The sequence below is a fragment of the Brachyistius frenatus genome, unplaced genomic scaffold (assembly GCF_029030835.1).
Source record: "Brachyistius frenatus isolate BFR_SWC_R1_liver_20210118 unplaced genomic scaffold, ASM2903083v1 Contig_165, whole genome shotgun sequence".
Taxonomy (NCBI): Eukaryota; Metazoa; Chordata; class Actinopteri; family Embiotocidae; genus Brachyistius; species Brachyistius frenatus.
The window spans coordinates 414029-441823 of NW_027210764.1; the positions used below are offsets into that span (position 1 = coordinate 414029).

The 27795-nt window shown below is 41.9% G+C and overlaps 1 protein-coding gene across 1 annotated transcript in view; it reads right to left on the reverse strand.

The window, feature by feature from the left end:
- Positions 1–6636: 6636 nt before the first annotated feature.
- Positions 6637–27795, reverse strand: part of ofcc1 (orofacial cleft 1 candidate 1) — a 90877-nt gene continuing 69718 nt past the window's right edge. The window contains exons 23-25 of the mRNA XM_069716939.1: positions 12696–12896; positions 6927–7065; positions 6637–6722 (exon numbers count right to left, since the gene is read on the reverse strand). Of these exons, the coding sequence (XP_069573040.1) occupies positions 6649–6722; positions 6927–7065; positions 12696–12896 (414 nt within the window). The 3' untranslated portion in view covers positions 6637–6648. The remainder of the gene's footprint in view (positions 6723–6926; positions 7066–12695; positions 12897–27795) is intronic.

The window sequence follows — 27795 nt, forward strand, 5'->3', positions numbered from 1 at the left end:
GGAAAAATCAATATGATGGTGATAGAAATATGCTTGAATGTTCTCTAGGTGAGAGATTGATCTGAGCTCCACAGAGGGTCTGTCCAAAACCAAATAATGGTTAGGGGCCAGCGACCTCCAGAACTCCACAGAAAACAATAATTATAACCACAGTGTATGTCTGGACTAAGCATAAAGGCCGGAGTCAATGAAGGCTAACTGCTAATGTGGTAAAGGTGGCGTTTCAGCATAAAGAAAACAATCGTTATGCTCACAATTTATTTTTCAAGATAGGTGTTTAAAATGATATCTTTATCCAAATATTTTCTCACTATGGTGCAACAGATGATTTTGGTTTTACTTGCAGTTTCTCACGTCATCCCAAAATTATAGTATCCTGCTCAGTATGGACTGCTCACAGAACTCAGTAAACCAATCTCATTATGACTATTTCTTTGGCAGAAAGTTAACAAGAGATTAAAAAAAAAAAAAAACTTTTGGTGAAGTGTACATTATTGTTACTTTTTGTTCATGATGGGCAGTGTCTGGTACCTGACAAAGTAAACGTTGGAGCTTTAAAAATATGTTCCAAATGCAACAGAAATTACCATCAGACAAGAAATTATTAAATATAAAGAATTCTTACATTTGTTTTTACTCTGGCTTTAAAAACAGATCAAATCTAGAGAGAAGGCCCTTCAGTCAAAACTACCTTATAACCTCATGGTGAACACTCATGGTATCTGGTTACATAATGGATATTTAGGACCGCTGGATAGGTGTAAACATTGTTGCAGCAGCGAATGCATGAAACAGAATAAGTGTGATGTTCACCTTAACTCACAGATCCATTGACTGTCTGGGCATTACTGTGGGTGATGCTTGTCTCCAGCTTCATCCAGACAGGTGCAGTTACTTAAGTCTACTGTGTAAGAAGTTACAAGGCAAGTAAAACAGACTGATGGAGAGTCGAACTGAACTGTTATGTTGGAGGCACAAAATGAACTGGGTCAAACCCTACTGTCAGGCATAGCCTAATTAAAATATAGTATTCAGATTATATTTTGTCATTTTTATCCAAATATGTTACAGTAGGGAAATGTTTTCCCTATTAAAGCATGTCTGGGCTAAAGCTTATTCATCAAGAGGAAATTGTTTGGTGGGAAAAATTCTACAAAAATGTCCAAGTCAAAAAAATGTTGTCGTTGTAAGATAACCTCAAAGGAAAACCTGCTTTCATATAAATTGTTATTATTTTCCCAAAACTGGATTGGCCAACAAAAAATCCTGATATCATTTATCCAGCCTATCATCAGCACAGACACTTTTTGAGTGATGAGTCTCCTACAGGAACCAACAGCTGTATGTGCAAATCATGCATATAAATCAATTACCGGGGCCCTATGTACTTTAAATGCACCCATTAATTAAGCAATGTCAGACACAATGAACCGTGAAGTTCATTACATTTTTAGCATTCAAACCCAGGATTATTTGAAGAGTGCATGAGCGAGAGGGAGACGGGTTTACCTAATGATTAGGCCCATAGCTCAATGTCGGGCAGACGCCAGCGGAAATTTCAGGAAAGCTGTTGCGAGAGGAGACAGAACAGCAGTGAGCTGTCTCAGCAATCTACAAAACACGAACGGGCTGATCAAAAGGAAAGCGAGGAACAACAACAACAACTATATGCCCGCTTTTAAACTTTCAACACAAAAGAGCAAGATGCAAAGTCTAACACCACCATCGATACTTGGTCGACCCGCTGGATTGATGTAGGAGTCGACAAAGAACCACCTTCTTTGCATTTTCTCAGAACCAGTGTGCAGGAATGCAACATGCATTCAGGAAGTATTCACACCCACTTTTTTCACACTTTGTTGAGATTGAGCTTTTCTTTTTTACAAATTGACTCAAATTGATGCGACCAACACGATGCTTCTCTGTAGAGGTGGTATTGGCCAAATGATGAGGAGTGCCTGGAGTTTGCCATAGTGCTAGGAGTTCTGTCCGAATAGGTCTAATTTTATCCTCACACGCAGAGTATTTTAAATGCAATTTGGCAAACTCCAAACAAGGTGTCACTGTGTATGCATTATATTTAGAGTAGGTTCTCTCTAGCCACTCTATCATAAACACAGGTGGGCTGAGTGGAGAGAGTCCTGGCTGGCTGGCTGACTGCCTGGCATCCTGGGGACAGGGACACTGCTCAGGCAAAACTAGCAGACAGGCAAACAGACAATCTAATTGCCTCGATTTCTGAACTAAAAGTCTGGAGGAGTGACACGGACAAATCACGGGTAGCACAACAACCCAGCAGGGACTGGTCGTCAGAGAAGGGCTTTTGTATGACAGTGGAGATGACTTGAATAACGGCAGATGTGATCATTCCAGATGAGGGGTACATGTGCAGACAGAGAGCGAGGAGGGAGGAAACACAGACAAAACCAAAACATACCAAGAAACCCTCACTCACATCGAATATGATGGACGTAACCAAATCACAGACACAAAGGAAGCAGACTGGTGTCACAGAGCAGAGATCTGGACAAAAGGCTTGATTTTTGTGTGTTGCTGAGATAGTTTGACTTTTGAGTTCCTGGTCAGCTCGCTGACGAAGGAATCATTCCCTTCTACCTTTTACCTTCGTAAATAAGAGATTTCAGTTTACTCATTACTTCATGTTTACATTTTGGCATTATGGTTATTGAGTGGAGATACATTTTTGTTAATCTCAAAGGTAATAAAGTGTGCAGAAAGTAAAGGGCTCTGAATACTTTGTGAAGCAACTACAAACACGAGTATTATTCGGTGACTATCTGACATGTGTAAGGATGTCTACTGACATTTGAACAAAAAGGCACATAATACATTTCATGATCAAGTTTTATTTATCCATTAATTGTGTCTTAATAGCTCGAGGTTAAACAAAAATGTCTTTATCTTTGAACTGAAGTGATGAAAAAAATGTAACAAAACTGAATAAAGTATACATTATTTTTCTTCAACAACAGCAATATGCAGGTGTTGTGTTTATGGATGTTCTGTATGTGTGTCTGCATGTGTCTGTGAACTCTGCATTGCCAGACTGTAGTTTGGTTCAAGTTGCTGTGAGATGACAGGAGAGGGTGGGGGGGACGTGGGTGAGGATGTGTGTGTGTGTGTGTGTGTGTGTGTGTGTGTGTGTGTGTGTGTGTGTGTGTGTGTGTGTGTGTGTGTGTGGGGCTGGGGGGGGCTAAGAGAGAAGAAGCTGGGCCCAGCTGCCTGGCATTAAGCAATGACCTCTGCATAATGAAAGATGGCGACAACATTTCCCACTCATTACAAGGTTCCACACTGTGACAAGATTTGCATATTCATATATTTTTCCCTTCACCTCCCCTCCCCCCTTTTTTTCCACCGCAAATTATTTTTCCTGTGAGCAGGACATCTGCCTCTCCGACACCGCTCTGGAGAAGGAGAAATAAATAAATATGTGTAGAGATGCACATGATCTATCCAGATGCCACAGAAATATGGCACGATGTCGACATCGTCGCACGCCTCGACCGTGTGTGTTTTCCACGGTTTAAGCACCAGGAAATCGCGTTCGGGGTCAGTGGATAAGAATACAGCTTGGGCATAAAAACCTGACAGAGGTCTGGAATGTACATCTGTTTTGCATATCATTGTCCTTCGTTAAATGCCACCATAGTACTGGTGATGCAGGTTCCTCATAGTAATAGCCAAATATAATTCAGTTCATGTCAGTAGCGGCTCAGTAGACGTGTTGTTAAAGTGAGTAGATAAGCTCTGTTGTATAACTGGCTTGGCATTATCTTAAAGCGGACATGAGTTTTCTTTTTTTTTATCATGATAGATAGATTAAGAAAATACATTTATTTTAAATCTCAAATAGTGATCATATATATATATATATATAAAACATGTTTTGTTTTTTAAGGACAAAATATGCACATAAGTTGAAATATAAAAGATAACTTTGGGATTTAATATTTACGATTACAGTTTTACACTTTTTTTTCATGACAACATGCTTCTAATGCCGTCAGTCCTCCTTAAGGTCCTGTGGTTTTCTCTGATCGAAAAAACATCAGAACACCAAGCTCATTCAACTCCTCACAGATCCTAATTATATTTCAACATCAAACAAAATGGTGTCAGAAATGAAGCTGTGTAAATAGAAAAAAAACAGACATGTATGCAAAGTCAGTAAATGTACAAAATTCTTCATCAAAAGAAACGCTTTAGTGGTTGCCTTGAAAAACAATCAGAGAGGGTCTGAAAAGAAGAAGAAGAAAAAGAAACAGGAGCGAAAGTAGGAATTTGAATCCCTTTTATTTAGTTGAGCAACTTTAATTCAAATGAATCAGGTTGAGCTCCACCCGCCAACCGTGCCCGAAGAGTTGCCGATCTCAACGTGCAGCATAACGATCGCCGCAGCACTTCTGAATACAAACTGTTTTATGTGAATACCTCAAGCTGAGGGCTACATAAATATAGAATTAGACAAAGTGTTATTTTTTTCTTTTTATGTTTTATTTTCCCCCTCTTTCTCTCACTCTCCAGCAACATCCCCAGGTTGGGTTGGCTCTAAGCAGATGCAGGCACTTACTTCAAAAAGTTGCAGCTCCCTTATGATAGCACTGCAAAAAGGTTTTCTTTTAACTTAAATCAGCAAATGTGTGGAGCAGAGACCTAGCGGCATGTTTTTCTCCCTCAGAAATAATTGCTCCTAGGGATCAATTTGAAATTTAAATTGTGGTGAAATGGTGTTTGTCATTAACAATCAAATATTTGAACCATTGAAATACCTTTGCCCCCTCTGTGTCTGCAGCCTTTACACCCTCAGTTAGTGCTTTGTTTTGATGATCATGAATAGAAAAGGTGATGATTCTCTCAGAAAACATCACATGAGAGAGAAGGCAGGGGGAGAAACAAGAGCCATTCATTCAATTTCATAGATTTATATAAAAGAATAACATATCAGAATGAGTAGAAGAGTGCTGGAATATTTGTGTTATTTAGCTGTGTAGAAGTTACTCTTCTGACCGACATCATGTTGTATACACATATGCAAAGCAAGGAAGACAAGGTCAGCAAAAAGAAAGACCAAGAGTTGAGTAAAATGATACAGGCAGTAAGGTAGGACAAATGATGAACGGGAAGAGCTTCCTGTCATCTCGGAAAGGCAGCGTCTCTGCTTAATGTTCATTAGGGGGCTGATTGAATTGGTGGGTGTAGCACTGTCACTGTTAATGGAGTGATCTCTAATTGGAGCGCATTAGCTCTATAGGTTCTGGCTAGTGTCAAAGGCAGACAGAAGGGCAGGAGGTTGTTCTAACACACTGGTCTAAGTACACCGAAATAAGCAAATGTGGAGCATTTGCATGCATCAGAGGTAAACAATCAACGATTTTCCTGTCGACTTGTGACAACATGTTGAACATTTTCCTTCATTTTATATCGTAAATGGACAAATAAATCGAAAAATGTAATTTAGTTTCCTGTAATTTCTCTCTCTTCTCTACTTTTATGGAGATTTTTAGCCTGATAAGGCCAATTGCTCCTATAAGAGCTCTGTGGATCTTGTGTGTGTGTGTGTGTGTGTGTGTGTGTGTGTGTGTGTGTGTGTGTGTGTGTGTGTGTGTGTGTGTGTGAGAGGGAGCGTGTTATGCGTGTGTGTCCATATGCACTGCACACTGCGCCCCAGGCCCACGACTGTGATGGTTTAAACATGGAGGTGACGAGCAACTTCAAGGCCAAAGTAAGGTGTGTTCCCGATAATGACGAGCACGAATGACCGCCATCGCCATTCAGCAGGACCCAGAACTTGAACTGTAATGGCTGCCCATAAAGGAGAATCATCATCAATGAAAATGACAGGTTATTAAGATCCGATTTTAGGGTGCGCTATGGCTTTAGTATGATAGGTTAGCTATCTATAAAACCTTTAAAGCCAAGCCCTCAACGACATCAGTCCTGATCCCCATCTCCCTGCACCCGGTGCCAGAGACACATGCTAATAAGCTCACAACCTTTAATTAAGCAATATGTGTAAGTAGGCGGCCATTACAGCCTGATTTGTGAGCCACTTCATTACACTAAGCACCGGCTAGCAGACACATATTCAATACAAATCAAGCTGGCCTGAATATTATCCCGCTTAATGTGAGGCCAATATTGATATTTTATCACTCGTGTTCTGATTAGTGACTTTACGAATCTTCATATTTCATTGTGTTGAGGCAGTGCAGGACACTTAACAACCTGCATTCATTAGAAGTGTTGCTGAAGTGTTTATTAGGTTTATTAGGTCACAGATAGCTGAGCACTTCACACACACTGTTTACGTTTACTTGTATACGGCTTCAACAATACAAACATTACACTGTGACTTACATCAGAACTATTTTTGGTTACTTTTAATTGGATTATTCAACCTTTTCTTTCAGTCTTTCTGTGAGGTACTAATCAAATATACAGTACATGTAGTTACATGTCTTTTTTTTTCACAACTAAAACATCTGTTAAAATCTATTGATGGGATATATACACAAGTATTTTTCAGGCAATCCTTCAGCTACTTACAAAACTTGTATTGCACATATGGTTGATAAGAGGACTTACATCAGTTCAAGGTCCAGCTATCTTTGTCTTCCTGTGATATCATTGGCTGAGGTCCTGCAGTGCAAAACTGGAGCCACACCCGCTTCCTCCTACTGGCTCCACACGATGAGACCCTGAGGGCAACGAAACACCTGATGAAACTGTGCAAACAAAAAGCAGGCAGCTTTGCATAGGCGAGTCAGTCACATGTGTGAGACGAGGTGACTGCTGAATGTGTGCTTGTCATTGTGCTCCGTGTATCTGTGGAAAAACACATATCTATGTGACAATAATAATACATGATTTTTGTGTGAATAAGCATACAACTTTACACTCACTTCCAAATAGTTTCTTGCGTTTCCGTAGCTGGAGTGAAGCACTTGCACTTCTCTTGTCCTCTCTCTGATGGGCAGAGCTCTGAATGGGACAGGCCACCATCCCGGCTGCATTGTCCACCCCCTCCATGTCACCAATCACCTTCAGAAAAAAAAACAGAGCTCATGCTATAATCAGACGGGCAACAGGAACAGAAAGGTAACAAAAAAAAATGAACAGCACAACAATGATAAACCCGACTGTTTCAGGGCTCCCCGGGGCCGTACGTATCAAGCGTCACAAAGTACAGGTTGAACTTGGATGACAGTGACTGAGATTGGCAGGAGAACAGCTATTTTTCCTCAAGGCCTGCGAGTAGTGTTGTCATGCATAGTCTCTTCCTCTGTCCTAGTGCTTAGAGTGAAGTTGGAGGAGAAGCAGAAATGGAGACTTTATATGACACACTACCTCTCGTCCCAGAGGGGAAACAGCTTTCACAACTCTGGGTTGGCCTACTTATGTACAGTGATAGAAAATGCAACTTAAATCTCACTGGTATAAGACATTATAGAACCGTGAAACATACATTTCCTGAAAAAAAAGGAAATGAAAATAATGCATTAAATAGTGTAACATAAATAATAATCAAAAGTGTAAGACAATAACAGGTTAAGTTAAAACAGCAGCATCAAGGAGTCATGTCAAAACTGTCGGCTGGTACTTGTCTAAAGTTGCAAATTACAGAGATAGAGCGGCAATTGGAAATGAAAAAAAAACTGAAAAATGTTCCACCGAGTGCCTCTTTATCTAAAACTAGTATAAACTTGCCAGATAATTACATGCGGTGTACTTTGGAGAAGTCCTCCTGCGAAGCAGATATGGCTGCCAGGGAGGCATTAATCTCCTCATGCAACATATAGTACGCAGCCAAGGACATTCCCCTCTTACTCTCATTTTCTGTGTCTCCTGTAGACACACACACACACACACACACACACACACACACACACACACACACACACACACACACACACACACACACACACACACACACACACACACACACACACACACACAGTGCATACAGAGTATACAGAGCACACTCACTTCCTGTATAAATCAAATTCATATTTCTGAGGGCTGCCGATGACCTCACGGCAAATGAAGCGTAGGTCCTCAGCTCCGCAGCGGCAATCAAACATGCGGCAGAGTAATTACAAAAGAGGGGTAGGAGGGAGAATTGATGCGGTTTGTCAATTAAAGTTGCTGCAAGGTGTTTTTTTTTTTCAAAAGGTTAACTTCTTCATATTCTCTGCATGCTAAATTAGGTCAATATTGGTCCTGTGAAGAGTTGTCGTCGGACAGCGGGTTGAGTCATGAAGAGGACAAATAAATAATGTTAATGAGAGGTTTGATGTCGCCTCTTTCAAAATATGTAGTCCTCTGCCTTTCATTTATTAATCTCTGAAATCTTCATTGCTGCATTGTTATGTGGAAAAATGCACAACCTATAAAGGGAATATCTGATCCTAATTATACCACAACATAGTCACCCCTGCTGAAAGTAAGATAATTAAATGTTACACACTTAAAACCTAACAAACTGCATACCTTTGGTTTCCACACTGAAGTGCAGCCAGCCAAAAAAGAGCAAAGAAAAAAAAAAAAAAAAAAAAGCACAGCTGAAATTGCAGAGAAAAGTGTTTTTATTTATACAAGTCGCTGGAGATGCTCATCATCAGCGTTTTTTCCGCGCCATAAATAATTTGCGGGGAGAGGTAATATTCAAGCTGGCAGAGCCTTAGTTGTGCATCTTTAATGGAAGTTTTACAGAAGCTGAGCCAGTTCTTGCATATGCTGCTGCCTTCCATATGGAGGAAAGGAGACAAAAGGAGCACAGTTGGCTTGTCCTATCTTTTTATAAGTCCATCGACACTTAAATGCTAGCCCCGGAGAAAAAACGACACAGGGGGACATAAACCCACTGTGGTTTTAGGAGGGAAGATAATGACTTTGCCTGCATTAATTTCTTCATCAGCCATCTTGTTTCTACAGACAGAGTGGTTATGAGTCCTTCTCTGAAGGTCCTAGCTTATATAGATGCATTTCCCTGCATAATTTTGGCCCTAACAGTTGTTGTCAGCAGTGCATTTTGTAAGTCGGCAGCTGTGGAACATCTGTTTATAGGTAATGAGTGTTTGAAAAGCTACACCTCACTTTACCTTTAATGTCTTTTATTGGAGCACACTGATGGGAACGTGGCTTTAACTTTTTGTATTGTTGTGATTCAGCGAGAAGATCCCTTCAACATGGTCAATATTACACACACCCGCCTCGGGCAACAGACTGAATAGGAGCATATGATGGATCATTAATATTAACTTTCTTTAAACAGAATTCAATATGCAAGTCAATAAAGACTTCATTATCGTTTTATTTTGCACTACACACCCACAACTTCAACTTTACTTCGTTCCTACTTATTGAACAAAAAACTTTCAGTAAACATAGCAGGTTCAATCATTGCTGAATAAACAGCAGGAATGTTTAGTTTCTCATGACTCTTATCCAGTATCTCACTTTCCAGCAAATTAAACAGGACACACCTTGCTGTATTGTTCCTTCTAAAGAGTGTCTAACAGTGTCTATAGCTCAGGGCACTTCTTTCAGGACTTGCTTTTTAAGGTGTTCATTTTGACAAATTTTGGGAATAAATGTGTGTGTATTATGCAAAGCGTCCAGTCCCTGGAGCAGTGGTTTTGTTTGTCTAAGGGCGGAACAAGTCCTTCGGGGCATTGGCGTCCAGGACACTTCCTGTGAAAACAGAGCTCTTTAAAGGAACCGAGCCATCAGTCAATATTTTCTCACTAAATGGAAACAGACTTCTTAGGTAGCAGGATTAGTCTTTTAAATAACTGGGACAGAGAAGGGAGTCACATCAGCATACTTTTTAATTAAGTTAAATATTTTTTTGTCACCATCGTCCTCCTATTTTAAAGTGTTATTTACAAAAAAGCGAAGAAAATATTGTACACGTCATCATGAAACATGCTGTTATAGGGAGAAGCAAATAATGTAACAAGCCCATAGAGGAATTGCTTTAAAATATCATACGTTTAAGAACAGGGGATATTATTTGTATTACTGTGGTCACTGCATCGTATAGTTGAATCTTCTTCTATTTCATTCCTATATAATCTTTGCAGAAGTGCCTGTTTGGCTGCTCTTCTCTCTGAGGAGCTGTCACCTCACATATGAAGGGCAGTTTGTACACAGCACCCTGTCGCAGTGTGTATATCACTGCCGGAATTATATAAAGTGCTCATAAAATCAGCTCAAGTGTTCCTCCAAGTGCCGGGGATGCCCTTTGGTGATTCCTAGATCTTGCTCTATACATAAAACCAGTCTATATATTCAGGGGAGGATTAGTTTTGAATATGTAAAGTGGGGGTCTGTGCTGCGAGGCGAAGGGGAACGGCATAGTGCTCTGTCGGCAACGCTGCACATCGGTGTTATCGCTCCCCACTACCAGCGGGTGAAAGAGGACGCCATCGGCATCTCTTGCCACTGGAGGTCCTTGCCTGTGAAGTTGCAAGGAACAGACAGCAACACCCAAGGGACACAGTGTGTATGAGAGAGGAGAGCAACAGAAATGCTATGAAGAGTGAGTGAGTGAGTGAGTGAGTGAGTGAGTGAGTGAGTGAGTGTGTGTGTGTGTGTGTGTGTGTGTGTGTGTGTGTGTGTGTGTGTGTGTGTGTGTGTGTGTGTGTGTGTGTGTGTGTGTATGTTTTCCAAGGACAGTGCAGTGACACCTACTGTATCTTTCATTTAGGGTGGCTTCCATGAAACTTCCCTCACTGTTGAAAGGATGGGAATGAATTCTCACAGCAGAAATGTCAGGAATGAATTCTGTTCTTCTCAGTGAGCTGAGGTTATGTGTGTCAAGGTTATCAGTGTCGTAAATTTGTGTCAGCATCTGCATTTGTGTGGTTATGGAAAGGGTGAGTGTTTTTGTGAATGCTATAACTTTTTTCAGAGAAAGAAAAGATCTGTGTGTGTGTGTGTGTGTGTGTGTGTGTGTGTGTGTGTGTGTGTGTGTGTGTGTGTGTGTGTGTGTGTGTGTGTGTGTGTGTGCGTGTACGCTCTGTTTGGCTACAATTCCCACCCCAGATGTCTCATCTGCTATGCACAGGTCTAGAGGCCACACACACACACACACACACACACACACACACACACACACACACACACACACACACACACACACACACACACACACACACACACACACACACACACAGACTGTGTGACACCAGTAATAGATATACCACGCCGTGTGTTTACTCACATGAGCTCACCATCACTCACATTATGATTGAGAACCATTAGAACGCAGCAGAGCCTCAGAGATAATTGTCCGTGCATGTGACACCCTCCTTCCTCCCTCATTTGACAAACAAAACTCAAAATAAACATTTTGTTAGGATGATTTGGGATTTCAGTGAGTGACAGACTGATTGAGGAAAGGAGTTCATTCTCACAGCAGTAATGGCAAAGCAGTACTTTTAATTAGGCAGCAGTCTGAGAATCAGACAGTTATTCTGATCTGCCTCTCCTGTAGGAGCTTCAAGGACGACGCTCGATAATCACATTGGGTGGCAAAGTGACTCATTATTAAACACAACGATGTCCTGTACTTTACACAGAACCATAAATATAGTAAATAGTTGTTACTGGCAGAAGAGAATAACTTTATTTTTGTAGCTAAATGTCAGTCAGTAGTTAGTAAGTAGATACACTCACTTGTTGAACTACATCATGATTTGTTTCTCATTTTTTTTTGTTTGAAAAGAAGGGAGAATTTCTAATGTAGTTTTGCCCAAGGAGACAGCTATTCCCCCCTTCAGACCACAGAGCTGTACTGTTGTACTGAAAGCTGAATAAAGAACTAGTTACTGCACCATTTTATGTCCTCTTTCCTGCTTACTCTATTCAGAGGGAGAAAGGATGGAAGTGAGGAGTGTGCTGTGAACATCCACCTCTCCTGCCCTTTTCCTCCTGCTCCCTTTGCCCTGCTCTTTTAGTTTCTATCTTCACCTCCAGTTTGAAGATAGCAAAATAAAAAGATGGACAGGGAATGTGTGAAAAATAGAGATGAGAGATAATCTCATTTTACCTGCAATCAACCATTTTAACTGACATATTTAATATATTCATATCCAAAATCCTGATGTCACATAGGTGGTTTCCAAATAATTTGAATTTTTTTTTTTTAATGCATATTGAAATGTAGATGAAAGTTTAAAAAAACTAATGATTTCGATACAAAATTTACAGAATTGTGAGGCCTTGGAATAGATAAGTAGACTCGTTAATATTTGCAGTTAGATTATGAATCGACTGCAAAGGCCTCACCTGGTCTCAAACAAAACTTATATTACTTAAGTTCTGGCTCAGTCAAGTCAAGTTATTCTTGTTTCTGTAACCTAATATTACAAATCACAGAATTTGTGCAGCACATGATGCCTTCTAGGGTTGAGCCCTCAGTTTGGAGGAACTCTCCAAAAACCCACCATAAAACACCTTTAACTAAAGACACCTCAGAGAGAGCAACAGAGCAGCGATCACTCTCCCAGGAAGAAAAAGAGGCCATAAATGTTGTAATTACAGAACAGACAAACTGTAAAATAGCATTATGAACAATCAGTGTCCCGTTTGAGCCTAATTTTTTCATAATCTAGTCTATTGCAGACATGTGCACTGCAGATATAATGTCTCCATTGATATCCCACCTCAGTAATGGCCCCATCCGGCTGTCGGAGGAAGTGCCTGTACCGTTGTTTCAGCCCGCTCAGGTACAGTGTGTAGACTGCCACATGGGTGCTGGTCTCGCCCTCCGATTGGGGTGCACCTTCAGTAGGGGCCTCGTGATTAGGCGCTGCAGAACCGGACAAGTGATCCTCTGCTGTCCAGATATAATCAGAGACAGCCACCTAATCAGCCGCAGACATGACGGGAGAGAATAAAATAAAGTCGTCAGCAGGGGCTGTAAAACTCTTTTGAGAGCTATTGACAAGCTCCAATGTCGAGGTAGTCAAAGTGGACCACTGAATGGTTTTAAGAAGAGTGTAAACATTGTAAAACAACAACAACAACAATAATAACAACAACAATGCAGTTATATATGACTAGACACACCACTGGCGTGTAGTACACCTTTACCCTAATAGTGCATGAGTCCTATGGGGCCTGATCTGTGGCAGGTGTAGAGAGAGGTTGTGTTTGTGATTATACGTCCCGGGTGGCAAGCGTATGCATGTATTGAGGGCTTACACACCTGTAATGCGCTGCCCTTCCCCATTAGGGTGAGACAGGGGGAGCAAGCGTGGCGTGTAACATGTTATATAGGTCATGTATCTTGAAGTCATCCATGTGTGAAGATCATGGAAGCTCCCTCTCTCTCCGAGTGTCTGCTGGTAAAGGCACGCATGCTTAATGATCGTAGATGTCATACATCATATTAACAAAAACAACAACGTAGTAAATCCAAATACATCACGCATTTAGATCAAATTAAAGTGCCCGACATAGCTAGGCCCAAATAGGGCACAGATAATTGTTGCAAGGCCTTACGATATACTTTTTTTTTTTTTTAAATCACTTTAAAAATTCCAACAATACTTTCATAAGTGCTGTAATATGGCACATCTCTACATAATACATATTTTTTTAGCTGGTGCGAGTGCGACAGTGTTACAGTAGTACAATGCAAAATCAGAGAAGCTCTCTTTATAGTGCATTTGTGTGTTTACACGCTTGAACAGAAACATAATTTGTAACTCAGAGCTACAGACTCAGACCAGTGAAAACTTCCTGCACACACACACTCAGCCAAACACACGGAGTCACAAAGTGGAGGAAGTTTTTCAAGGTGACCCCCTAATTGGCTGCATAATTATGATTCGTCTAAGAATACGGAAAAAGGAAAAAAAAAGGCAAACTCATTGAGCGGGCCATGAGTGGCAGGGTCAAGCTCAAGGAGAGGTTTAATTTGGTGGTGTATCGATGTCACCCCGCACTTATAAACGGTTTGCTAAACACAACTCTAGGCACTTCACTGAGAAAACAGTGGGAGCCATTACCCCACTTGTAATTAGAGACACAGTATAAACTGCAAACCAGACAGCCGCATGAGTAGAAAGTCCCTCATCGTTAAAATGTCAAAGAGTCACGAGTGCAGAAAAAAAAAGAAAAGAGGACGAGTAAAGAACACTCAAAGAAGGTGCGTGCGCATTTGCTTAAGAGGAAAGCGGGGACGCATCTTTTCAACGCTCATTAGTGAAATGGCCTGAACTGCGCCTCACCTCCCGCTTGTCCACGGCCCACACGGGGGGGGGAAACTCACTACCTGGATTTCTTAAGTAATCAGCACCTCTGCAAGGCAGGAATCAGACTGTTTGCCTAGCATGCGTACGTAGGTTGAATTGCTGCTTTTGTCTCTCTTTTCCCCCCCCCGAGGAAACACAACTGGGAGAATGCAGAAATCTTACATCTCTTGCAAAATTGTGGCTGTCACCTCGGACGTGATGCAGTAAGAAATCCCAAACACTGAATGTCACAAATGTGAAAGAAAAATTGAGTAAGAAAACATCTTTAGCTCCTCTGCTGGCCACAGAACTGCCTATGACCCGATTATGGCCCCATTCCAGGATTTTATAAACCAAGCTGTGCTGTGGCGATAGAAACACCAGGGATTCTGCTTCTGTACTTGAAGTCACTTTGGTTGAACACACCTGCTTAAATTCCCCAGTGTGGTGTGCATGTGTATGTATTTTGGCTTGCATGAAAATAGATTTTTATTTTTGATGTTAGCCATGCCACCATCCTACGCTAATTAGCACGTGAAATCCAGTTGACAAGACTAGACAAAAGCCTGAAAAGGTGTTTGTGTGTTCGGTTTGGGTGATGCCATTTCATGCAATGCACCATGGCTCTCAGGAAGCATCGTTGCCGAGACACAAAAAGGAAAGAGCATTAGAGGGCCTGTCTGCTCTACACTACTCTGTTCTGGTCTGTTGTGTTGCGTTATGGTGCTAGCCTGGCTTCTAGCCCCAGCTTGAGTGCTCTCTCCACTCCACCATTGTTCCATTTGATAGCACTAAGTGACTGATTTAGGTTCAATGCCTGCATGGAGCAGACAGGCCAGCTGTGGGTTAAGCAGATAGCATTCAAGTGAGCTAACCCAATTCAAACCCAATCAAGCCAGGATTTATCGTTGGGGTCTGTATTTAGAAATCTGATAGAGTCTGCATCAGTCCCTTGAGTTGTATCAGGAGAGACGACCCTTGTTTCTTTTAGCGGAGCACTATAAACGGCAAACCATGTTTTCCAGCAGGGACATCAATTTCAGGATTTGTAGACATTACCGCAAATGCACACTGCGAATGGGAAGGAGGGACAGGGGCACAGGAAGTGGGGATGGCAAAGCTGCAGACATGGCTCCATGGTTCATAAATATAGTCTGTCTGTCTTTCTGGGAGAAGATGCGATTTCACACCTACCAAATCACACCATACCACATATGAATGCCGAATAAAAGCAATCAGTCTTTAAATACAGACGCCTGTGGAAAGGTTTTCTTTTTAAAAATCCACTGTGACTTGTAATAAAATTGGACTGACCTGTCAATCATTTTCATTCAAGTGTGTGCAAATGTAAAGTCTGTCAGGGGATGGATTTGGAATTCCTTTTCACTGACATCATGACACGATGCTGTTTCGTTAGTTTAAGGCCAAAAAATGGACATCACTGCCTCGGAGATAAAAGAGTAATGCAATGTTCTAAAAAGATTATTCTTTTGTGTTATATTTAAAGAGTGACCCATATTTAAACCTAAATTAGGGTTTGAACTTGCAACTTGCAACAGCTTAAAAGAGGGCAGACAGTTTCAGGGAATTAAATGACACACTGGTCTAATAAGAGGACTGGTCTAGTCTGGGAGAGGTACAGTGTGTTTTGTATATTTGTCTCACATGTCCTTGACTGTCACATATATCAGTGTCAGACATGTTTCTCCATTTTGTGACATGCCAGACATAAACACAGTGTCTACAGTTGGCTGTTATTGAAAAGAAAAGGGCCATTTCTGCTTTGACCTCATCTGACACGTCCCTGCTGACAACCGAGACAGTTCGACCTCACGACCTCGCAGAAAACTTTGGGAACTGATTATAGGCCGAAAATGCAAATAAAAAAATCACAGACAGTCAAGTAATGTGAAATCAAGCAGCAACAATGACGTCACCCATTGGTTTGTGAACGGCCGTTATGAAGTCTCGAGTTCGGATTATGACCGTCGCCATTTTGCTAGTCCCGAACAGTTTGGAGCCGGTGGTGACCATATTTGTGCAAGCGGCGGATCTGACTCGATCTGATTGGAAACCCGGCAATACTACCTCCCGCCCACCAATTGCCGGAACCTGACTTCACCACAGACCTGTCAATCAAACAGAGCCCCTCCCCCCAAAAAACTAAAACAGCTTATTTTCTAATTAATGACAGGATTATGTTCAGATGGACCGCCAGAAAACGAATAAGAAGGACCGACTTTAGCTAACAAAACCAAAATAGTTTGTGCAAAAAAATGTATTGACTTAGAATTTTATGGGACTAGTTGAGTCTATGGAGCCGGAGGCTTTTTGGACCCAACCTCTAGTGGCACTCAGTGGTATTGCAGTTTAAGGCACTTCCGCACCGGCCTCACTTTGATATACAGTCAATCCGCAATAGGCTGCCATTAGGGTAAACGCATCACTGACTAATAAACACAAACTAACACAGACTAACAGACTAACACAAACTAACACATCCAGAGTGAGGTAATAATACATATATTATGCTTTTACATACAGTGTGTGTCCCAGCATAAGTTAAAGTTTGAACACACTTATTTCCACTTATACTGTATGTACAGATGCATCATAGAGTATAAGTGTGTGCCTGTGTGTGATTGAAGGTAGGAGAGAAGCAGAAGTCTCCAGGAGCAGGCAGGCTGAGCCAGACTGGCCACTGTCCAGAACAGGAGCCTAAGGCATGGGCACAAACAGGCTTGTCAGTCCCCCTGATCCCTTAATGATTGATCCAAACTAGATAGCCATCATTACCATTCATGCGCTCTCTCCTCCCCAGATCTCCCTTCCTCTGTCTAATTTTACCTCCCATTTGCATGTTCCCATGGACTAATTAAACATTTCCCCGCTCTCTCTCCCCCACGCAGTCTCTCTACCTCGCTTTCTCTGTCTTTCGGTCTCTCCTTGTGTCCATTGGTATGAAAAATAATGCAGCACATTTTTGGCACATTATTATGTATGAAATGTGAGGGCATAATGTATTCCAGTTGGTTGGAGTTCTCCAGACCCTGTGTGTAATGAGCACAACAGAGCGAGGCTTGCCATGTAGCCAGTGTGAAGGCTGTACCTCTTTTTTCTCCCCTCTCTGTCTCTCTCGCTGTCTCCCCCTCTTAAAGACAAAAGCTGTTGACCTTCCCTCTATCTACCACCCACACATTTTCTTCCACTATTTCCCGCCCCTCACCAATACCGCAGGAGAGTGCAGGGTTTTTCTCCAACGCCACGATCCTTTTGGTTCATAGTTCTGTCCCACTTGGCTTTAATTTACAGTGGGAAAATAATTAGAATCTCACTTTTGCAAAGAGTGGAGTAAAAATGTAAACAATGCTTCCCTGCGGGCGGGTGCTTCATCACTTTGACAGGTGCATTTGAATTTGCCTGGGTGGCGGACAGGCTTGGTTATTTATGTGTCAGTCGCACATGGAAGCCCCGGCTGTGGCTGTAGTTGGGACTGAGACTAGGGAGGAGATTGAAGCTCCGTGGAGTGTGTTGGGTGGTGGTGGTGGTGGTGGTGGTCGATGTTTTGGTTTGGACTTGGGAGACTACTCAGGATGTAGCTGGTCCTGGACCTGGTGCTTTGAATGAGGCTGTGGCTGCTGACACTTGGAGAGAGGAAAGAGGCAGGATGGGGAACGGAGCTGGATGTGGAGCTTGTGTTGTACGGTTGTCAAGGGATTTACAGCTGCAGTGAGGAGAGAGCTGGGGATGGGAGGAGAACTGATACCTGGAAAAGGCTGGATTTAGGGGATTGAGGTATGGCTGGGATTGTGCATGGCAATCTGCACATGGATGGTGCTTAAAGTCATTTTAGGTTTGAAAATGAAGACTGAAAATATGTGTATGGTTTTGGCTCCATGGGTTACCACAGCGTGTCTTGGTCTTATGTGGAGCTTTTTATGTAAAAGGTGTATTTCAGGCTCACAGTCACCTGTTTTTTTTATCCAGCTGTGGAAATAAAGTTTAAGGTTGTGAAACGGTTTCTTGTTGATGCTTGCTGAAAATATTGCACAGTAGTTTTTTAACTGTTCCAGCTGTTGCTGGTGGGATATTTCATCTGAATCACTGCATCAGATGATGACAGGCCTGCATTGTTGCTCAGGTTTAGGAAGTGGTGAAGGGTGGATGTCCTGAAATATGGTGCCACACGAACCATCAAAGACACCATATACCACTTTCAGATAGTGTACTTCCCCACACCATTTGTCAGTTTTCTTTCAAAAAGAGTTTGGAAACCTGTTCTATATCAAATTTAAATTATGTGAAATAAAGATGTCGTTGATTATATTTTGATAAAATAAAGACATCGGTCAATTGAATTAGGTAGTCAACTAGTCATAGCATTGTGAGGCATCAGTCTTTTGAATCAAGGAATTATAATAGCAATGAGCAACGGGATGCTGAAGTTTCATATGTGAACATCAGCTCTGGACGGTTAAGCCAAGTATTATACTTTATCAACCACTACATGGACACGACTGCATCTTAAATCAGACCTCTCACGTTGATTTAACCAACAATGTCCTTTCTATTTCCTGTACTCATATTAGAGCCACGTTATCACTGTGCGGTAATAGTGTCATGAGCTATTTGACAGATTTTTCTGTACAGTTCAAAACAAATGCAGTCGTAACATGAAGATGCAGTGGACATGCTAGCACAGATAAAGCCGAAAGGAGCATCAGTGATTATTGCCAAGTGAAAGCAGAGGTAGACATGGTTGCTTCTTTTGTCCAAACACACACACACACACACACACACACACACACACACACACACACACACACACACACACACACACACACACACACACACACACACACACACACACACACACACACACACACACACACGAGAGAAACAGTAACACTAATCTACATGCTAACACACATACATCCATGCTCACGAACAGACAAAGCCCCACACAGTGAGGCAACGCATGCGTGCATCTCCAACGCCTGCGGGCGTTGGGGGCTATGCAGCAGGGAGAGGGGGGAGGGAGCGGAGGGTTGTGGGGAGATGAGGAGGAGGAGGGGGAGCAGGGTGTGTGTGTGTGTGTGTGTGTGTGTGTGTGTATGGGTGGGTTTGGGGGGGGGGGGGTAGGACTGTGCACTGAGGCTCTCTAAGCTATAGCGGGTCAATCCCTCCTCTCCACCACCCGAGCTGGCCCGGGTTCAAGGCCTGCTTGCTGAACACTGGGTTCACGCCACAGACACAGACACAGACAGGATGTAGGCACACAAACACACATGCCAACATGGACTCATGGACACACGCACCGCCACCATGTACTGGGATCACACACAACAATTTCAATTAACGAGTACTATTGTACAAACGCAAAAGTATTGTATGTCAAAGGTCAAACTGCACAAATGCACCTGCTCATTCACAAGAGATATTGATGTAATCACATACAGTAGACAAGCAGATTTGTAAGGCAAATTTCTAGAAAACTGTAATGAATTACTGATTACACTACGAAGTCCACACCAGCACAATAAGGCATTACTCGTTACTCGCATTACTCAACTCAGATCCGTCAAAGGTGCCTTTAAATCTCAAATCCGCAGATTTCGAAAAACGTCCTCGCCAATTTTTATCGTCCAGTGCTGGAACCTTGTCTTTGATGTGGCTAACCCAGGTATACGTCTGAGCTAACAGGTAGCCCTATAATTCGGAGGAATTTACAGACCATCCAGCAGCTACCTTTAGCCTCAGTGACTCACACTCGGGTTCACTGTCCCTGCACTTTCCAACTCTGAACAAAACTAGGCGACTCAGACTTGTTTTGCACCTGTGGCTTGTCTTCACAAGCCATTCGAGAAAACACAAAATTGTAATTTATCAGGATTTAGAGGTGAACCATCTTCCCTACCTCAAGCCTTTTCACCCAGCTGACACGTTTTGGATCAGTCTATCCACTAAATACAGAGAGACCAGACTGATAACCCTCAATCATGCTTTCATAAAGACAGTAAATAAGGTGACACCAAATGTCAGAGTAACAGAGGGTTGCTGAGATGATTAACTGTAATATTATTATTGAACGTGAAGTTGTGATCTTTTACTTCCGACAGAGAAAAGTAATTACATTGGTGTAAGTAATGCACTACTGCCCACCGATAAACATACACACACATTTGGTTCATGCAACACATACACATACAAAGCCAAGATAGGCCACAGCACATTGCTCATGGCTGGGAACAGACCAAACCACGAAGCGTAGAAGACCACCGACATACATGCATGGATAAGCCAAGCAATGTCAGCCATTAGGATGGAAATAGATATGCTATTATTGTAAATTTGGCCAATATGTGGACGGTCGGCGGATATAATTGGAGCAGCTTGAAAATGGCATGGATGCACACTGTCTGCGTTGGGCCTGATTTGGCTGAAGCAAAGGTCTGTGTCTGGTTAAACGCACCACTGGACAAGACAGGCCACCCATTCATATTTGCATGGAGGGGCACACACACATACATACATGCATGAACACACGCACACAGTGACAAAATGGATAGTGTGCTGCAGCGGCTTTCACCCACCCTCCTTGCATTACTGTGCCTATAAAGCAAAGATCACGGTCTATAAATACTTCAACTTGAATAATCACAGTTAATGTGCAAGAATAGACTCCATCCGAAAGTAGCACAGACCGAATTGGACTTCGAGAAAAGAAAAACAAGCAAAAATAACTGTATTTACAGTCAGAATAAACCGAACGACTTTAAAAAGAGATTATCCATCGAGATAGTATCTCTGAGTGCCTGAGATAATCCAGAAAATAAGATATGCATAATTCGCTGTTACTAATCTCCTTTGCAGAAAGCCTACTCCCAACCTACAGTAAACAAATCAGATAGCGGCCCATCTTTTTTTCTTCCACACCATTTCTGACTCACCCTGGGCCCTAAGGAGATCACTCAAGGTTTGTTCTGGAGGATATAGAAGTTTACTTGCAACTTTAAATTACAAAGGAAAATAAGTCTGCTCCACACTTAAATGCTTTTAATATTCTCACAAATGACTGACAATTTAATGAAGTTAATTGAAATAAAGGTGATTAAAACACTGAACACATTACAATAATGAACCCACCTGCAAATATGTAACTTCGAACCTGCCACACCACACAATCAAACCGGTAGGCTAATAGACTACCACATTGAAGCATGTAGATCCATTGGCATTAAAGCACATGTCTAATATGTCCTAATACTAAGTGTTGTCAAAGCCAAGCTAATCACATTACCAATAATTTCCACCAAACTAATTCAACATTTGTGGCATGCCTCCTTCAGGTAATCCTTTTGTGGTGGGAAAATATTTCTCTCACTCTAACTGCACGGAACCCATATTTCAAGATGTCGTGTTCAATTCCCCACATTTCAGGAGAGCGGGCTCCGTATTAAGATGCTGCAGACAGATGCCAAAGTTGAGCATTGCCTTTGATATCCAGAATTTGACTTTGGAGTAGCTTCAACCTAATCAAGCCTCGGAGGCTGGAGGTGATAAGTATCCAAGCCAATAACCAAAATGAGAGCTGGGAATCAGTGGTACGACTTCACACCCGTTCTCTCTCCCAGATACAGTGTGTGTGTGAATGTGCGCGCGCACACACACACACACACACACACACACACACACACACACACACACACACACACACACACACACACACACACACACACACACACACACACACACACACACACACACACACAACGTTGTCTCTTTAAGGTTATGAGTAAAACCTTATGAGGAAAAAAAAAAAAAAAATCCTCCAAATGTCTATCTCTCCTCGGGATGTCATGTGGGGCTGTTAAGACGCGACACCTGTCACAATCACCAGGACTTCTTCATCCCCTCGGGGCCACAGGAAGCGGCCAAGGTCAAACTCTTTAAAGGAAAGGAAGGGAGTGAAGGGAAAAGAAGTGACTAACGACGGACAGTCACAAAGGATCAGATCTGTCAAATTCAAGCTGTAAAACCTCTGTGGCGTCAGAGGCTGTGTATGCATGTTTGTTCGAGGGCATGTTACATACAGCATTGCCCCTGTGTGCATATAAAGCAGGCCTGCATGTGTGGCATATGTCTTGTAACTTTTCCTCAGCGGACATAATCAGCCTCTTTTCCCTCAATATCATGGCATAATTAATCGGTTAAAGTGTTTGGTTGAACCGCACTCTACACCAGCTACACAGATCTGAGCCCGGTGGTTTGGTCCCAAAACTCCTCCTAATTTTGTTCCGTGTTTGGAGAGCTCTTGCTAAAAATCTTTTCTCACTCTTCAACAGTCGTTTGTTGCCTTCTGTTTCGCATTATGGGATGGCAAGGAAACGGCAAGGACTCCTCAGGATTTGGCCTAATGCAGGAGGAAGGAGGAGAGGGGGGGAAAAAAAGTGGTGAAAACCTGGTGTCAATTTAACCTCTTCCAGCAGCACATGTTTTGACAGCTGAGGGGCGAAGCCTCATATTATGAAGAAATTATAGGAAAAAGCTCTTCCTCGCTGATGGTTTCATAAGAGTCAAGTGTCCAAAATATTCAAACTCAGTGCTTTGGAACAATATCCCAGCATCTAAGCGAGATCCTTTTGTGTGACAAGGAGGTCGAACACACTGCCGGCTGCTAACCAAAGGCGCTTCCTTGTTTAGACTCATTCTCTTTTGCACTCTCTCATTCCCCCTCCCTCTCGCAGAAAAAAGCCTGCCCAGGCCCAGGCATTTGTAGATAATGACATCCTCTCCCTGGATTAATTGTAAGGGACACATTAAGCAATGGGGCTGACACTCCCTGTAATTAAACTGTTCACACCGACGAGTTCATACTGGAACACTTTCTCCTTTCTGTCTCTTTAGCTACTGCCGGATCTGTGAGCCTGTTTAGAAACGCAGGTGGAGAAAAAGAGGTAGTGCATCACCTAGTGACATACAAACAAATATAAGAGAGGGTTTGAGGGCTCTTACTCGTTCATAAACCTATAATGATCACGTGACAGATGTTAAAAGGACTGATATGTGGTAAGTTGTAAGGTAGATGCTTATATAATTCAATGGCTGAGCCTGCAGTCTATACATTTTCATGTGTGGATCTAAGAAGTCAAAACGATCACGCAGTCCCTACAGGAATTTGTTATCTTGGAATTGCAATAAATAATGTATACAATACTTACGTGAGCGTGCAAATTTGCTAAATTCCCACCATTTTTCAGCAAAAAAATGTCATCAACAGAAGCTCAGCTAAAAGGGGTTACAATATAAAGTAGTCTCTCCAAATAAAACTCGCTTTATTAACAAAAATAACTCAACGCATATATAACGCATTTTCAACCAGCAAGGCTCTGCTCCTCTCTTCTTATCGGCAAAACAAACTCTGTGCACTGAAGGAAACCGGAAGTGACAGGGTTTGTGGGAAATGTGGTCTCATCATTAAAATGAGAAATACTGCGTGTTGAATTAGTTTTATACACACACGCAATTGTAAGAGACAGCACTTTGTTTTTGTGCATACAGTCTGTGTTGAATTAATATTAAGTAAAAAGCTCTTATTTTAATGGCAGATGTAGCTTTTGTATTCTATATTACTGTAAGACACAGTTTTTTCTGTCGAGCTTTTACAGAAATCTTTGTAACCCCATGGTTAAAAAAAAAAAAAAAAAAGATAAGTAAAATATTTCTGTGATGTGCAGCATACTTATTATCATAGGAAGTACATAAAACTCTATCAGGGAGTGCTTACCCCCCCCCCCCCACACACAATTTTTTATTCTCTACTTGCAATTTTTTTTAATATCTGCAATTTTACCACCAAAAACTCACTTAAAACTCCATAAATTACAGTGCAATTTTTGAGAAAATCCACTGCAAAATCAAGCATTTTTGATTGATATTACATATATATCACTTTTCTCGGGTCACCTCAGAGCTAATATTTCTTCTTTAATTCACAGACTACTTTGAATGGGCCAGGTCAGTTTGCATGGAGATGTTTTGTATTTGTGCCCATTTAACTGAATCTGAGAGGAGGTGAAAGTGTAACGGTGTTTGATCTTTATCTGTTTTTGTTTTTTTTTCCCTCTTTTTTTTTTTTTTTTTAACCACCGTGCACCATTTTCACACATTACTGCCCAGCAAAGTCCATGACCTTTTCAGGAACACAGGCATGTAGCCTTTGCAGTCATAGCTCATATTGAGCTCCCTAATGCTCCGACTGTGGATGCTGTGCTTGCTGCTGTGTCGCTCCTGTCCTTGCCTGCCTGCTTGCTATCGCCCCAGGCCACTGGGGCCCTCAGCACTGTCCACTAAAACAAAACAAAACAAAACAAAAACATCCACTGTAATTGAAGAAGCCACTCTAATGTGACATGCGCATGTAGGCAAGCAGAAAGGTTTGCATGAACATACTCACACTCACAAATGTGCATGACGGCATACGCACCTGCACGGACGTACCGTGTGTACATGAACAGATTTGCAGCCAAGCACATAAACGCATGCACGCTCACACACACTGACTACATTGCTCTTTGGTCGAGGTTTTTAGGGGGGTTGGGAGGGCTCTGTTGACCCCATGCTTACCCCCCCCCCCCCCACACACACACACACACATACGCCATAGACCAGTGGTTGCCCCCTGACCACCCCTCCTTTGCTGCTGAAGCACTCAGCTCTTCCTCTCCTCTCCTGGTGTTCCTGTGTTGCTGTTATGGGTTCCTGTTCAGGAGCTGAAGGTTCTATTGTTACTTGACAGCGGTTCCTGTGTATCCCGTCACGGCCTACTGCTCCCTCTGTCCGCCTTCCTCTCCAAAGCTGCTTCTTCATTCACTCGACTTTAGATTCGCATCTCAGGTGGCTCATACTTTACGATTTGCACACCACAGGACGGATGAATAGTCCGACTTCAGTGCCAAGTTATAGTGCACACAGGGTGATGGGCTTTATTGTAGAGTTTAGAGCATGTCGATGATATGATGATGTCAACTCATTTACAACAATACGTGTATAATTAAAGTAGGCAGGATGGCAGAGGTGTGTCTCTTTGTGGCTATTATTCTTTTACAATGAGATAAAACTATATTTAGTTTTTTTGGCGGGAAAATGGATGACCCTAAAATCTTTCTCTGGTCAGGTGGTGACAACATGTACCGGCTGTCGATTAAAATGGAGAACAGATCTCATATGATTAACAGCCAGCCTCCCAGACTCCGGTTGTCATTACCACTCCAATCTGTGCTGTCTGACTCTCAACAGGTTTACCACGCTGCTGTTACAAAGCACCTTGGGTGTTCCCAAACTCGCCCGCTGGTAACCCATTACCAAGACATACAGAGACAAACGGCACAAAGGTACGCAAATGTTGATGCAATCAGGTTGAGAAAACATCTCCAGGGCCACCATACAACCCCCCCCCCCCCTCTCTCTCTCTCTCTCTCCTTCCCCACTTCTTTTAATCTCTCCCTCTCTCCTTCAATTATCACAATGTCACCACCACCACTGGGAAACTTTTCCTTTCGGTGAATTAACATCGTAAGAGCTTTGCAGCGGGTAAGCTGATGCTCTACTCTGTCATTGTCAAAGCGGTGGCTCCGACAAAACAGTTTGCGTACCTGCTTAAGTATTACAGAAATTAACACCTCCCTTCCAGGTACAGTAATCAAGGGGGTGACGGGAGACAATTAATTAGGTCCATCTGCATCACTGCCTTTACATAATTAATGGGGCTCATTACTGAACAGCTAGTATGATGTGGAGCATGTTAGCCCACTCACTAGCTCAGAGCATTATAGTACTAAAAGCGCTGGGAGAGTGAAGATTTTTGTTTATTGACGTCAATTTGTACAAATTTGCCTCCAGTTGTCGAACCGGCAGTGTTTGATTGTAGTTTCCCATCAAAATCTGTAAACTTTTTATGGGCTTATTCTACAGATTTTCAACACGAAACCAGGAAAAAAACAGTTATATGCATCGCCATAAAGCTAAATACCGACACACATGGAAAATGACGACCAAATCAAGTAATACCAGAACACAAGGAATACTGATAATATTAATTCTAGAAAAAACACAAATATTTCCAAACAATTTCTTACATAGGTACAGAAACAATGCATACTTACCAGGCTAAACATGTGACATATTTTACATATGTGAAGAGCAAAGTGGAACAAAAAGTGTCAAGCAATTCTTAAGGAATTTCAATTATGAAAAATACCATAATTGGTGGGTGAGCTAATGCTCCCTCTCTAAGCTGTTATCCACGACACTTGAGGCGGATGGTCTTTGACAGAAACTCAGTGTTTTCTCCTTCCTTCAAGAGCTCAAATTAAAAAGCACACAGGTAGGTGGGTCCTCATCGTATTCAGCCAGGAAGCTCCACTGCTGACATCCTAACCCGAGAGTAATATTCAAACCTTGAAGCAACTCAAATGATCATATGGCATGGAGGAATCTATAATATAAAGTTAATTGGGGAGAAAGTAAAAATTAGATTATGTTTTATGACCGCCTTGTGAAAATTACAAGTTTGATAATAATAGGCCATTTGCAGGTTGGATATTGAATGTGGATTCTTCTTTATTGTTTTAGTGCTGGAGGGAGACACAGCGTCACAGAGATTTTGCTGAGGTCTAAGTTATGGCACAGCACATCCAGGAAACTAGTTTTAACTTAATTGATTACTGTCACCTCACACTTATTTTTACTTGCTCTAACTTTTGCCTTTTTTTGTGTTACTGCATATACAGTAGGGGAGTTGATACTGATGTGATGTAAGAACAACGAATGATGCTGTGCAGACTGCCAATATAAATTTGATATAAATATCTGTTTGCTTATGTTCAGCATTGGGAAAGGGTTTGAGGCACAATAAATTAGGATGTTGTTTTTATATATTAACTTCATATAAAGAGTGGTAAATGAGAATTTTTTTTTTTAAATCAAGGCAATATTTGCTGTGACCACCCAATAAAACAATCACTATTTCTCCTAGGTACACTTTCACAGAGTACTTGGCACATAGGTTGTTCTGAACGTATTAGAGGATTTGCCACAGTTTTCCTTTGGATTTAGTCTGTTTTAGTATCTTCGGTCTTATCATGTAATCCCACACGACTCTACTTCTTTATGACTCTTTTTTTAATACAAGGGGTTGCTGCCGTGCTGCAGACGGTGGGATACTGCATGGAAGTGCCTAAAACCTTTGCACGGTATTGAATATCTTCAATGGAAGTCTGCTATTTGGTCTTTAAAATAATGCTAAAGTGTGCTTGTCCTAAAAGCTTGTTTTCTTGAATTAGTTTGTAGTTCACGCGATCCGATCAGTAATGACAGCTTGGATACAAGAAACTCAGACATGTCAGACTCTTACAAAAGGCTGCCTGCTTAATCACAGTTTAAACAGGCTGACAGATTTCTAACTTACATACTTGCATTGAAGGTTTTCTGTGTGACGAAGAGACAAACGATACCTGTGATCCAT